Source organism: Trichoderma atroviride, chromosome 7, assembly GCF_020647795.1.
Source record: "Trichoderma atroviride chromosome 7, complete sequence".
NCBI classification, from domain to species: Eukaryota; Fungi; Ascomycota; class Sordariomycetes; order Hypocreales; family Hypocreaceae; genus Trichoderma; species Trichoderma atroviride.
The window spans coordinates 1,814,717-1,828,575 of record NC_089406.1 but is presented as its reverse complement, the minus strand read 5'-3'; the positions used below and the strand labels follow the sequence as shown (position 1 = coordinate 1,828,575).

Here is a 13,859-nt window from a genome sequence, read left to right as displayed (position 1 = left end):
GTACCTTATGGCTTTCTGCGGCTGTTGCCAAAATGATGGATGCTTTCATCTGAAGAGATACTGTCAAACTCTTTCATCCGAAGTTGTCAACCACAAACGCTGCCCGCTGATCTACTCTTCAACTTACGGACACATTGACTCAATGGCCTAATAATGAAATGCACGTCTCTTCAAACTCTGCGTATACTGCTGGTATGGAGAGAAACCATCCAAATATTGGGAAATCTACCAACTTGGACCGCCACGTGATCCGCCTCTCAGCAGAAATCCTGCCCCTCCATGCAGAATAGCTCTCAGCCTGCTATTACCCCACCAATCTCTACACTCCCATAACAACCACCTCAAAAGAAATCATACTCAATCCTGAGATAGATCAAAGCTTCTTCACAATGTCCCAATCAACCTCCTCAGATCCCACCCTCACAGCTTTCTACTCCTCACCCTCCAGCGCGCCCTTCAGCATCTCCGAATCCATCCCCGCGCCGCCTACGCCCCTCGACCCGGCCGGAAAATCCACCTATCTCGAATCACTGCGCGCTTCCGTTGCTGCGGCCCAAGATCAGATCAACAAGGAGCTCACGACGCGCATGGAGGAAGATAAAGCTCGTGAGGGAGGAGCCGCAGCTGTGGATGAAGAGAAGGAGGAAGAAAACTACGGCGAAGAGGTTCAGGAAGAGGAGGATTAAAATCTCCGTTCTTCCATTCACCCACGCAAAGATGCCACTGCAGATACAACTATGCCATACGATTTGGATTTTATATATTATAAAAAAAGGACAACACGCCTTAGAATGTGTACAAAAGGGTATAGCCACATCATACGAACAGATAAAAGCCAACCCAGCTCAGCGACTCCAAAGAAGAAGAGAATGAAGGAACAACACCTAGCTATGAGAGAAGAAGGACCAAAAAAAGAGCAATCTGGACAAAAAAAAGCATGGGCGTCTAAAACCCTCTACTCCAACTGGGCTTTCTCGAACCATTCGCTTTGTTGCCAGTTGCTTTGCTCAAACAGCCATAATGGACAACTGTATTATCCGTCAACACGGCCACGACGCTACCACCCATTCTCATGCCACCAGCCAATTTCTTGTGGCACACGACGCAATGCCTCTCGTCGGTGATGACGACATGGCGATTCCGGCCGCCCTGTCCTCCGGGTTTACCGTCGCCTAGCTGTAATTCCGCGGCCACGGATATGCCCTCGGCTTTGCGCAAGCCGGCCATTATGCGGGATTCATTGACGAGACTGTTTGCTGCGCGTATTCTCCCGCGGAAATAGGCTTCGAGGGAGCCGACGGGGAGATCATCGGGGATCAACCCAAGTGTTGATGTGGCAGGGAGGCGAGAGCCGTGCTTGGAAAGCAGGTCTAGAGCTGGCTCGAGGTTTGGTTTGTGGGGCGGAGGGGGTTGAAGATAGAGGGAAAGTAGCGTGTGATATACAGACGATGCTGATTCGTCGGGGTCATCCGAAGGGGTTGTAGATGAGGCCTGAGATCTATGTGCACGATTACAATAGCTAGATGAAAGTCAGCTACAGATCAGAAAGATAACGATAGAGCATTCTGGCGACGTACTCTTCCGCTTTGACATAGTCCTTCATCTTGAATACATAAATCTCTAGAGATTGCCGGTGCTGTCCCATGTTGCTTAATACAACAGCTTGGGCCTCGTAAAAAGCGGCATCTAATATTATTAGCATATTGACATTGGTTCATTCTAGCTGTCAAGTTTCAAAGGACTCTTACCATCTTTAGGAATCAAGGCAAATGCCTTTGTAAGACTGTACACTTGTCGAGACTCCCGCAGGAACTTGACAAATCGTTCTTCAAGGTCATCCCAATCATGACCCCTCTCACTGTTACTCAGGCTGGAGACATAGAGCTCGACCAATCGATTGTGGAAATCCGCCGTGGTATCATCGAGTTCCATAATAATATGTTCCAAGTATTGCCTCTCAAGCTTCGGATCAAGGTCTCGGAGGTAAGGTAAAACTTTCTCAGCAGGTAGAGTTTCCGCATTCTCCGTATCACCGATGAAAATATCCATTGCAAATTCCGGGTTCGCCTTCAAAGTCCACTCGGCATGCTCAAGAATGAGATCAATTTCCGAAGGTGGAAGACTCTGGAGATACTGTATGGTGCGATCTGGGCCATGTAGAGTTGGGGCTGTTTCATTTGGCTTTGGCGCAGCGCCGAACTGATGCAATAATTGCAGAGCTGACTTGTGCAGCTTCTTGCCGTGGAAGAAGTCAATCAACTCCGTATAGCGGTTATGCTCCAGTAGCTTTTCATTCACCACGTCCGGATCGCAAAAGTTGGGAATCCGAAATAGCGAGCCGGCAAGAGACGGCTGCGAGAACATGTAGGCGCGAAAGAGTGTGGTATCGACCAAGCGGAAAATCTCGCGCAGCTTTTGCTCACGCTCCTTGTCAGATTCATCTGGTGTAATCTTCAGAAGCCTGTCTTCAGCGTCCGCCGTTGAGCTGGGCTGATCCACTCGCGGCTTCAATTTGCCAGTGACTGGATCAATGACACGCTGAAGGCGAGCTCGAGTGCCAGCAAGATAACTGTTTAGCTCCAAGACGGCCCTTGTAAGGTCTCTGCCTTCAAGTGGCCTGTCCTCTGATGCTGGTGCGTCTCTGGCGTTGTCCGAGTCTTCTGTTTCGCCGTCCTTTTTCGTCGAGATGATTGAAGCGACGTCAGTCGGTTTCTTTTGGGCTCCCTTGAAGTACTTCACAAACCCTCCAACTGTGGGAGATTCGGCATGTTCGCTGGTAGTAACTTCTGGGCTATTTGGCCTTGTGCCATTGGTCTTTCTCACCTGGGTCTCTGCATTCTCTTGGGCACCCTGACAATTTGCCCACCTGGACAGCTCTCCCGCAATAAGAGGTGGATACATCCTCAGTACTCGCTCGGGCGGAGCATGAACGTCGTCTTCGTTCATCAGGTCCATCGACTGTCGAAACTTCTTTTGCTTGAAGAGGCCTTCTGCCTTTAGCATCTTGACCTCTCGGAGAGTCTCTTTCTTGTTCCTCAAAAGAGCATCCTCAAGCATTTGTAACACACTGATGGCTTCATCAAACCTGCCAGCCTCAATGAGCTCTCCGATCTGAGAGTCATAGTCTGTAGCTCCCATTTTCCACACGCAGCGGTCACTGGAAATGTGGAATCCTTTGCCGGCATGTGCTAGGCTCGAAGTAGGCGGGGGAAAATGAAGCTGAGCAGCACCGGGCAGTTGGATGGTCTGCATGAGAGACAAAGTATCAGGGTTCCGAACTTCGAGTGAGCCTTTAGAAGGAGGCTGAAGAGCCACAATGTACGGATACGAATATCCGATGGACTCGGGTGCAGTTTGCCACGGTATTTGCCTCTTCTCCAAGGCCTTGCCCTCGTCGTTGACGAAGAGCGTATTGATGTCCTTGGCAAGGAGCATTTCGCCATCAGCCAATTTGGCGGCCAAAGGCTTGGGAATGTAGCTTCCAAGGCCCATGTATCCCATTCCTGCGCTGCTCACAGCTCCAAATCGGCTTCCTTGGCCTGATACTCCCACCGCGCCCGGGCTCACAATGTCCTCGATCTCTTGCGTCACGGCATCGACAATGACATAGCCACTATTCATGCCACAGACTATCTTCGTCGCACTCGCCCATGTTATTGATCGGATAGACTCGGAAAGCACCACTTCGGAGACGTCGTTGTTGAGCTCGCTCTCATGCCAGCTCCATAATAGCAGTCGCCGCTTCACAGCAACAGCTAGTCGGCTGATGATTTCGGGTATGCCAGTGTCGGAATCACGAACGATGTTGGACGTGATGGCAAAGCAGGACGCATTCTTCGTTCGTGAGAGCGTCTCGATGAGATCGTAGGATTGTAGGTCGTGGAGAGATACGTGGTAGTTGGATAGGGAGACGATGGTGTTTGCCTCTTTTATGATTGCTAGCTGCTCTATCGCCCGCGTCGAGAATCGTTCTATCTCGCGCAGTAAGTCTGTCGGCTTGGAGGCCGAGTCTGCGGGAGGATGGTCGCCATTCTGAGGAGGAGTCGCATTTGCGGTGAGTGGAGGTGTTGAAGCGCCGTTAGCGGGAAGTTCGTTGAGGCGGTAGACCCGAAGAGCGCCGTTGTTGAGCCCGACGAGAATTCGGTCCCCTGTGAATTTGGTCAGAGGCGATCCGGAGAGCAGGAGAGCGCATCAATGAAGACGTTTGCCCTTACCGTGAGCGAGGATCGTCTCAATCTTCGATTTGTCCCGCTGTCGGAGCTCTATTATAGGGCGAGCTGTAAAGGCGGAGAGCATGGCGTCGGCCAGCTCCAGGGAACGAATCGCTATCTTTTCGAGATGAGCATCAGAAGGCCGACGATTTGGTTCGATACTGCTGACTCTCTACAGCGTCTGGATATGAATTCTTGCGACGGAAGCTGTTGTGCCTAAGGATGGCATTATTGCCTGAACGGGCCCCGGAGCTATTCAAGTCAGGTTGCACTATCTTATCCCAACGACGTCAGGGTACTGCCGTTTCAGCTTAGCTGCCACACAGTGTAAAAGGCCTAAAACACTGTCGCTACAGTAGCTCTTAGACCTGGCCAACCCGGTAAATACGTGCCCACTAAGTAATAATCATGATTCTGAAAAATGAATTCTGAAAAATAAGATCGAAATTTCATTATAGACAGATGATTCTCTCGCAATGCTTTACAAATTCAAGCCACATATGCCCCTTATACCACCCATACAAAATCCAACTTCTATATGCTCCATTCGCCCATCAAACATACATATCATAGATCTCTCAGCGAGCTACCAACTCAGTCCAAACCTGCCACTTCCATAATACCATATCCAAGTGTTACTACGACGACCAAGGTAAGCAAACTGCTTGGAACACCTCTGCTGATAAAGTGTTTCACGCTCAGGTAGCGTTGACCGGTAGCGTCCTCTTTCATAATGGCAGCTGAAAGGACAAAATTAGCACCTATCATCTTACGTAGGAAAATAATAAAAGACTTACTCATATTGGGGAAACCGCTGGTAGGCAGACCCATCGCAGCGCTGCACATTAGAACGCCACCCATAACAAGAAGGTTGGGGTGAGGCTGGTCCATGGCCACACCCACATCGTACACCAGAGGCAGGAAGATGAGTGCTGCTACCGTGTGGCTGATGAAGGTGGCGATGACGAGAATCAAAGAGGAGAACACAGCCAAAACACCGTATAAGCTCATGCCCTCGACCTCGCGTGAGACAATCTCGGCAAGGGTATGGAGCAGGCCTGAAGATCGGACAGCCTTACCGAGCGACAAACCGCCCGCAGCCAGGATGATGATTGTCCAGGGAAAGTTGTTGAAATCCTCTTTTGTCAAGATGCCGATGCCAAAGAAGAGCACAATAGGAATGATGGCTACAACACCCATGTCTCCAAATATAGACTCCAGGGTATGGCTGGTACACCACAAAACGATGGTGATGATGGTAACGATTGCTACAAACCACTGACCACCGCTAAATTTCTCCTTAAGAGGACGGATGGGTGCGATACTTGTTCCCTTGCCAGGCTGAAACGTGACCAGCAGAAGTAACCAAATCAGGACAAGAGAGACGATGCCAACGGGAATGACAATGAAGAACCACTGCAGCCAGGTAGGCTCTGGCTTCATTATTCCCATGGCTACGACGTTTTGAGGCGATGCAATTGGTGACAGCATGCCACCAATATTTGAAGCAAGGGCAATACCAATGATGACAGCCTTGGACATGTTCGAGTCTGAAGGCAGAGTTCGCAGCATAGGCTATAAAAACAAATTAGACATGTTACTTTGAGAGGTCAGTATCATCGCCAAGAAACGTACCTCAATGATGGAGAAGCAGAGAACGGGAGCAGCCACGTTGCTGATGAGCATAGACGCAAAGGCAGCGACAAACATGTTTGCAATCAACACAGTTCTGGGCTGAGTGCCGGCTTTGCTCAAGATGAGCGTCGCAAGGCGCTTATCAATCTTGCATTTGGACAGAGCAGCAGCGAGGGTAAAGCCACCAAGGAGGAGCATGATAACAGGTGACCACATGGCAGAGAAGATGGCCGACGTGGCTTCCTTGGAAGAGAGACGCTTTTGAGGCTTGCTAGGGTCTTCTTCACGAACCACTCTGAGAACGACGGCCAAGAAGGGGATGAGAAGAGACGTAACGAACAAGGGGATAGTCTGTAGAAGCGGTTAGCGAGAGTTTTCCCGAAATTGACACTGTATGGTTTGATAATACCTCAGTAGCCCACAGAAGACTGACAAAAACAAGAAGTGCCAGGCAATTCTGCTGCTCAGGGTTCTGCAAAATGGGAATAAACAGCAGCAGGAAAAATGCCAGAACAGATATGAACAAAGTGAGCACAGAGCTGTTGGACAGCCACGAGGGCAGAACGATTCTGCCAATGGGCGTTTTGATCTGTGTTTCTGCTGGTCCAATCTCATCATCACCTTGTAGTCTCTTGGGTGTGATCCCCGAATCCTGTCCCAGCAAGGTTTGGCCAATTCTGGCAGCCTCTCCTCGCCGCTCGATACCAATCAGATCTCTCCATACAGTGTTTCGCTCCCAAACAACGTGCTCTCGGAGGTGAGAACGCAGGTCCTTTCTAGCAAGCTCCAGATCGCCAGCGGTTACGACATCAGCGTAAGCGGCTTCCATCTTGGCAATGTTTTCTTCGAGCAGCTTCTTAGTCTCCGGCTTGAAGGGGTATGCCGTATCGACATAGGTGCTGATGTAGGATGATCGCAGCTCTTTATCGAGAATCTTGTCGAATTTCTTGAGAACCTTGCTAAAGCCGGTCTTGTTAAGCTGTGCGTATGACTTGAGCTCGCAAAGCTGCACATAGAGGGCTACTATGCGCTTCTTCAGCATAATAGCGGACGAGTACAGCGTCGAGCCGAAGAGAAAAGATTGATCGCCATAGTCATCTATGGTGGTGCTGTATCTCCTGGATCGACCAAAGTCTGAAGATGCAGCCATGTCTGGGATACTGGACGCAGTCTTTCTCCGGCCATATCTACTGCCGCTTTTGCGTCTCGTGAGACCGGTGGTTTCGTCATCGTCGGTAGCGCTGTCATCGTCGTCGGAGCCACGGCTATGCAGGCTGGTAGGCCGAGCGTGAGTGCTGTGGGTATCGGATGGCGTTGGGCGCAAGGTAGTGGATGTTTCCAGAGAAGGGCCCTCTCCCACATCATGTAGGAGCTGGCTCACTTCTTCCAGCAATTCTCCTTCCTTGAGAGAGTAGAAGGAGCATATCTTTTCCAGCTCAATGCCTAGTGATTTGCTAAAAACTTCCTCTGGCTCCTCGGTTGATATAAGGGGTCGTGATTCAGCATCGCCGGCTCTCGCTTGATATGCGGTCTTTTCGAGTTGGTATATGCTAGAGACATGGCAGGGCTGGTTAGTTGACGCGTTTGGCTGATATTCAATCTGGCAGAGGGCTCCTCACAGCTTTTTGAGATTGCTGTACGCAATGTAGTGGCTGCTCCAATCAGGAACAGCGTTGAACTGAATGCTATGAGAGAACTTCATCTCGTCCCGTGTTTCTAGCCACTCTCGCTTCAACGTCCGCTTCTCTTGGCGTCGACGCTCGAGGTCTTCAGTAGCCTTGCGCTCTGCAATCTCTTTGTAGTCGGAGAGCTCGTAGGTATTGTCGCTGTCGCGTGGTCGATCAGGAGGTGTCGGGTCTGGCGTTGGGATTGAGGGATTGGTGGATGACGAGGCACTGTTCACAGACAATTGTACACTCCCTCCTCGCTCGCGGCCACCGGCTGAGCGTGTATTGACGTTACTAGAAGATGCTGTCGGGTCTGTAACAGGAACAGAGGAGGAGGGATTGCCCGGCCGCTCCTGGGACTGAATGGTGACTGATTGAGGTGTGGTGCAGGGCTTCGTCGGAGCCGATGGATGGACTGCAATGGGGTCTCGTGGCTATCGATAGGTTGACATGGAAACCCTCAGCCAGGCGTCGCCAGTCAAGCCTTGGGCGATACCAATGGAACTTTACAGTGGCCTAGCCTCTGCCTAGCCCGCTCTTCGGATCTCTCGAGTCAAACATGGGCGTAATGGCGATTGCGGCGCTATCTGGAGGCTCCAGAAAAAAACAACAAGGTTGCACCCATTACACACAGGCAATCAGCACGCTGTGACTGGCTCAGGGGGGAAGCATGTGACCTGCAGCTGACAGCCCTGCGCTAAAGAGACCGCTGCGCGAAACGGCAACGGTTCAGGCTGCGCTGCAGGGAGGGCGGGCGGCAGATGGCGGAGCGCATCCGCTACACGGCGACCTAGCGACGCTCCTTTCCAGCGGCCCATGCACATTACAGGCCTCTACAGCGTTCGACGCATCCACTATCGCTACCGCAATGTAGGGAAGGCTATCCGGCTGTCAGGCTACCTCATATTCGGCAGAGCCACACCATGATACATCACATCCCACCTCCGCGACGTGAGGGGGCGGGCAGATGACTTGCTCTTGAGACCTCCATCTCCAGTAATGATGGCGATGGTGCCTATTGCTAGGAGCTGTTGATTTAGCTATATATTCCCCCCTTGGCATCCGCCCACAGCCCCCCGATCTTCCACGTGTGGGAATTGCGTCCAGCTATTGGTTGATGCATTACAGATTCTATTAGTGCTTGTATATTCTATTCTATCCATCCTGAACTTTACCGCCGAACCACGCCAGCCTCGGTCTCCTATCCCAGCATCTGCTGCAGCGCATTAATCCTATACGACTCACTTCTCTCCACAAGTTCCTCGTGACGACCTTTGTCGACCACTTTCCCGGCCTCGACGACGAAGATCACGTCAGCTTTGCGGACGGTGTGTAGCCTGTGGGTTATGGCGATGACGGTGATGCCTCTGGCTGCCTGCTCCAGGCCTTCTTGCAGGGCCCTTTCGCTCTCTGCGTCAAGGGCGCTGGTGCTCTCGTCGAGCAGCAGAAGCCGTGGTTTTCGGACTAGCGCCCTGGCAATAGCCAACCGTTGACGCTGGCCTCCCGACAATCGAGATCCGTTGGGACCGCATTCCGTGTCATAGCCGTTCGGTAGTGCTACGATGGTGTCATGGATATTGGCCAGCCTGCAGGCTTCTTCAATCTCCGCGTCGGTGGCTTCGTGACCTGGCACTGCACCAAGTCCCACGTTGAACTTGACGGTTCCATCAAACAGGGCACAGTCTTGTGGCACTACGGCAATGTCATGGCGAAAGTCCACACCTTCTCGAGCACAGATGTCGACTCCATCAATCTCGACCGTTCCTCTCGTAGGGCGATACATCCTCTGAACAAGTGACATGATTGTGGATTTACCCGCTCCCGATGGACCCACGAGACCACAAAACTGGCCAGCTGGTATCGTGAATGATGTGTTCTTCAGAATCTGGATATGTGGCCGAGCAGGATATGCGAAGGATACATCTCGGAAAGTAACGGTGGCGCCACCATGGCCTGGCTTGACCCCTCGGCTGGAAATTGCGTTTGGTGCTGCTTCAACATCCTTCTCTCCGCGTGACGCATTGCTAATTCCGGAATCTGTCACACCCTGGCGCTTGGCAGAGCCAAGGTTTATGAGACTCAGGATTCTAGATGCCGCTGCTCTGGCCCGCGAGACCTCGGGAGCCAACGTGAACATCTGGCCCCACAGCTGGGCACTCACAAGCATGGCCATGAGAATGATGAAGAACTGAGCTTGGCTGTACTCTCCATCTGTGATTCTTGTTGAACCCCACCAGTACGCAAAGGCGTAAATGAGGTTGCCGATGCTGTTGGCGATGGCAAGCCAAAAGTTGGTATACACACTTGACAGGGCCATCTCCTTTTGAGGAGCCTTGAGAGCTCGACGATATGTGTGTAGTATTTCATCTTCAATAGCCAACGATGACACGGTCTTGTACGAAGTAACAGCCTCGACCGTAATACCGAGAGCGTTTGAAAATGCTCCGGCATGCTTGCGCTCAAAACGAGACAGGGAACGTACTTGCATGATACCCGAGCCTAAAAGGATAGGGACAGTTACCAAGCACACAATGGCAATTTTCCAGGCAATTATATGTGAAAGAATAATGGCGATGAAAAAGTTGACCACAATGGAAAACATGGTTCCCATAATCGACCCGCTGAATCCACCGACGGCGGCGGCGTCTGCTGTGACGATGGAGAGCAATGACGCTGGCGAACGACCCTCTGACTGGTGCCAGTCTAGCTCTTGTTCATAGAGCGAGCGGAAGGTGAGCACGCGAATGTTGTAGAGCAGCTTTTCTGCGACATAACCAAAGCCGAACCAGCTTCCCGTGTAGGCGATCAGCTCAACCACGGCCAGCATAAAGAACAGGCCGCCGAAGAACCTGCCAGCCCATAGAATTTGATGAGTTGAGTTGCAGGGGCTGACTTTCTCGACAGTATTGCCAAAGATGACGCCAGCAGAGGAGAAGGTACCGCCGACGATGACGGCGGAGAAAACGGCAAGGAGGAGCATCAGGATGTGTGGGCGAAGCATGAGGCCAAACATCTTGATGATTTTCCAAGCTGACAGATCGGCATCCAGTAATTTATCCTCTGCTTCGGCGGCCGTCTGGCTAGGTTCTTGCTCAGTTGATGAAGCAGCACCTGGTACGTCTTCTTTTAGGGTTGTAGGCTCACTCAGAGAAGATTCTTTCTCCGAGAGAATGATTTCAGTTTCGCCTTTGGTTGTGCTAGACAGAGATGGTGTGTCGTCATGTTCCTTGGACGCCAGGTTTTGTAAACGGACCATGCCAGCATATGAGCCATCAAGGGCCATGAGCTCTAAATGCGTGCCCTGCTCAATGATTTCGCCGTTATTCATAACGATGATATTGTCGGCGTTTTTGATAGTGGACAACCGGTGGGCAATGGCAATGATGGTTCGGCCCTTGGATATCGACTCAACTGCCGTCTGAATACGCTGCTCGCTGGCTGAATCAAGAGATGCGGTGGCTTCGTCCAAGAGAAGAATCTTTGGGTCTCGGATTAAAGCGCGAGAAAACGCAAGCCTTTGGCGTTGTCCTCCACTAACAAGCTTTCCTGATGAACCAACAAGGGTTCCATATCCATATTCAAGCTTGTGAATGAAGTTTGATGCGTCGGCTAGAGCGGCCGATTGGCAAATCATTTCCACGAGCTCGGCCATATCAGGGCCGTACGCCTGAGCGACAGTGGTCAAATCTTGTCCATCTCTAACCTTTTCTGCTACCTCGGCAAGTCCATTTCCCAGAATGATGGATTGGAACTTTTCATGCTTCTGCCACGGCGAGTTGAACAAACCTAATGCGATATTCTCCAAGATTGACCGATCCAGCAGCGACGGCTCTTGTTGAACCAAGCTGATGAAGCTTCTCAAGTTTTTCACGTTGATATCCTTCAAATCATGTCCGTCGAGCAGCACTTTTCCATTTCGAGGATCATAGATTCTTGTTGTCAAACCAGCCACTGTAGACTTGCCACTTCCAGACAGTCCAACTATCGCAGTATACTTGCCAGCAGGACAGTCGAACGAAACATTCTTAAGCACATCCTGATCTGGCCTGGAGGCGTAAGCGAACGAGACGTCGCGGAATGAAATGGAGGCGGGGGCAGAATCAGGAAGTTTCAAGCCGGAAGTCGACCTGGAGTTGATTGTGGCTGGAGTTTCGATGTCTTGTCGCAGTTTTAGGAATGCTGTGGACGCACCCCCTATGAGAGGCAGAAGGGGAGCAATGGAGCCAAAAACGACACATGCTGCGAGGAGAAATGTTAGAGAAATTTCAGTTCAGGGGTAACTATCGCTAAAACTTACCATCCACAAGGAGGAAGATGACAGTATAAATCTCTCCCACTGATACGCCATTGGGATTGGCGATGGTGTTGACAATCTGGTGGCTTCCCTGCCAAAAAGACAATGCATTTGCAGCATACGCGATGAAGTAGAGAGTGCCGGCCTGAACTGCCGCAGCAAAGGCTTTTTTTATGCCCCTTTTCTGAGCTGTCATGACGTGTGAAGAAAATTTGGCCTCCAAACGCGGTCCAGCGCCAAAGGCTTGGACAACGGCAATATTCGACAGAGTTTCCTGAGCAATGGAGGACGCTGAGCCAATTGCATCAGACATGGCACTGGTATACTTTGCGGTAAAGGCACTTCCAAGCCCTGCCATGAGGAAGAAGGCAGGGATAAGGGACAGAAGAATGGCAGCAAGTCTCCAGTTCTTGATAAAGGCCACAATGTAGGCCGTCAGGAAAAAGGACGTGCAGGCGATGCAGATGCCGACCTTTTCTGACGTTCCAGACTGGACAGCCTGTACATCGGCATTGAGACGCGATGACAGCTCACCGGCTTGACGCTTGTCGTAAAAGGTTGCATCCTGTTGCAGGAGTGCTTGAAAGTAGCGGTCTCGGATACGGGCTTCGAGTCGGCGGCTGAAGATGCTCCAGCAGACAATGTAGATGTAGATCAGGACGAAGCTGGCAATGCCGATGTACGTCAGCTCGAGCACCTTGCTATCGATTGAGTGCTGGATTTGCGCAGCCTCGTCCGCGCTGGGGCTCTTGGCATCGCAGCTCGCAGTGTTCAAGTCGTCGACGAGCTGACCGAAGAGGATTCCCATCAGAGGGAATGGGACTCCTGCGGCGGCAGCAGAGACTGTGCCTACGGCAAGAAGAAGGATGTCGAGCCATGTTGGGTTGGCATAGACGAGAAGCTGGAAATAGGTGAAGAAATCCGAAAAGAACTATACGTGTGTGCAGCATTGTTAGACATGGACTGGGTGAGCTTCCCTGTGATGATTGACACTATACTGACCTTTCGAATCTTGGACTGCTCCTTTTCCGTGTTGGAGATTGATTCTACAGCCTCGCTGCCATCTTGAGGTGCCATGACAGCTTCAGTCGCAGCATGGACGCTTGCTGTCTCGTCCTGAGTGCCCATTGCTGGCGAGTCGTGGATGTGTCGATGGTTATCTCACAAGCCGCGCGCTCACACGACCGAGATCGAGCACATGAAGAAGGATCAAAGGGTCTATCAGAGGTAGAATTGCCGTCCAATACGCTTAGACTCCGGCAGTTGGGTCAATGTTCCGTCCAGCTCTAGCTCTCTGCAACTTGCATGATCGGCAAACAGCTGGGATATGATTCCGGCTTGACTGACTGCTGAGGACGCGCAACCGTGCTATCCTCTTTTTTTCCCTCCCTGGCATTGGTATGGCTGCTAGTAGTAGCATCAATCCACAGACACTCTACAGCGTCGCCCAAGCATGGATCCTGGATGGGCCACCAGGGTCTCTCTCACTGTCGCTCCCTCGCTTCTGCTTCTGGGCCGCCGTTTAGTGTGCTCCATATTGCCTGTAGGTGCCATCATGTCGCTGAGGACCGGCAGTATCCACTGCTGCTGGGATGTCGTGAGAATGAGAGCCGGCAAAAAGTTCAACGCAAGTACCGTTTTGTTGCTCAGAGGTCCCTCAACTCTCCAAGAGACACGCCCCTACTCTGCCCCGCCGCCTTGTACCTCTACATCGCAGCATTGGTTCCCCACTGCTTTTCGGATCAGATAATTTCTCTCGGCAGAATTCCCCACTGCACGCGTCCGACGATCGGCTCGGGTTAGCTTGCTTGTGGAAAAAAAAAAAAAAAATCACAAAGACTTGGCAGAGAAATAGCAATTGCGTAAGTGAAATGGCTTAGAAGGAGAAGCAGAAAAAAAATCCCTCTTTTCAGGGGTGGTTTTTTGGCCTCTTCTCGGCCATTCAGTCACCCGCGCCCTTGCTTTTTTGCTCGGTCTTCGAGGTGGACCGGTCGGCTTCCGTGAAAGCTCGTGGGGCCGGCGTTTTGATATTCTCACGGCCTCGGCCTCGGA

The 13,859-nt window shown here is 51.5% G+C and overlaps 4 protein-coding genes across 4 annotated transcripts; 1 reads left to right on the top strand and 3 right to left on the bottom strand.

Moving 5' to 3' along the window:
* Positions 1 to 310: 310 nt before the first annotated feature.
* On the bottom strand, positions 311 to 4,465 carry TrAtP1_012601 (uncharacterized protein). Its single transcript, XM_014088896.2, has 4 exons — positions 4,215 to 4,465; positions 1,749 to 4,148; positions 1,578 to 1,686; positions 311 to 1,519 (listed from the first exon to the last, which is right to left on the bottom strand). Exons 1-4 carry the CDS (start codon positions 4,294 to 4,296, stop codon positions 946 to 948), a joined length of 3,165 nt encoding a protein of 1,054 aa, XP_013944371.1. The 5' UTR covers positions 4,297 to 4,465; the 3' UTR covers positions 311 to 945.
* TrAtP1_012602 (uncharacterized protein) lies at positions 390 to 686 on the top strand (the record flags this gene model as incomplete). Its single annotated transcript, XM_066115595.1, has 1 exon — positions 390 to 686. The coding sequence occupies one exon, from the start codon at positions 390 to 392 to the stop codon at positions 684 to 686; it is 297 nt and encodes a 98-aa protein (XP_065971694.1).
* Positions 4,466 to 4,640: 175 nt separating the features above from the next.
* TrAtP1_012600 (uncharacterized protein) lies at positions 4,641 to 8,503 on the bottom strand. The gene is made up of 5 exons (XM_014088898.2): positions 7,466 to 8,503; positions 6,256 to 7,396; positions 5,847 to 6,197; positions 5,009 to 5,786; positions 4,641 to 4,951 (listed from the first exon to the last, which is right to left on the bottom strand). Exons 1-5 carry the CDS (start codon positions 7,546 to 7,548, stop codon positions 4,806 to 4,808), a joined length of 2,499 nt encoding a protein of 832 aa, XP_013944373.1. The 5' UTR covers positions 7,549 to 8,503; the 3' UTR covers positions 4,641 to 4,805.
* A 211-nt stretch (positions 8,504 to 8,714) lies between these two features.
* On the bottom strand, positions 8,715 to 12,935 carry TrAtP1_012599 (uncharacterized protein; the record flags this gene model as incomplete). The annotated part of the gene is made up of 3 exons (XM_066115594.1): positions 8,715 to 11,752; positions 11,811 to 12,738; positions 12,810 to 12,935. 3 exons carry the CDS (start codon positions 12,933 to 12,935, stop codon positions 8,715 to 8,717), a joined length of 4,092 nt encoding a protein of 1,363 aa, XP_065971693.1.
* Between the last annotated feature and the right edge of the window lie 924 nt (positions 12,936 to 13,859).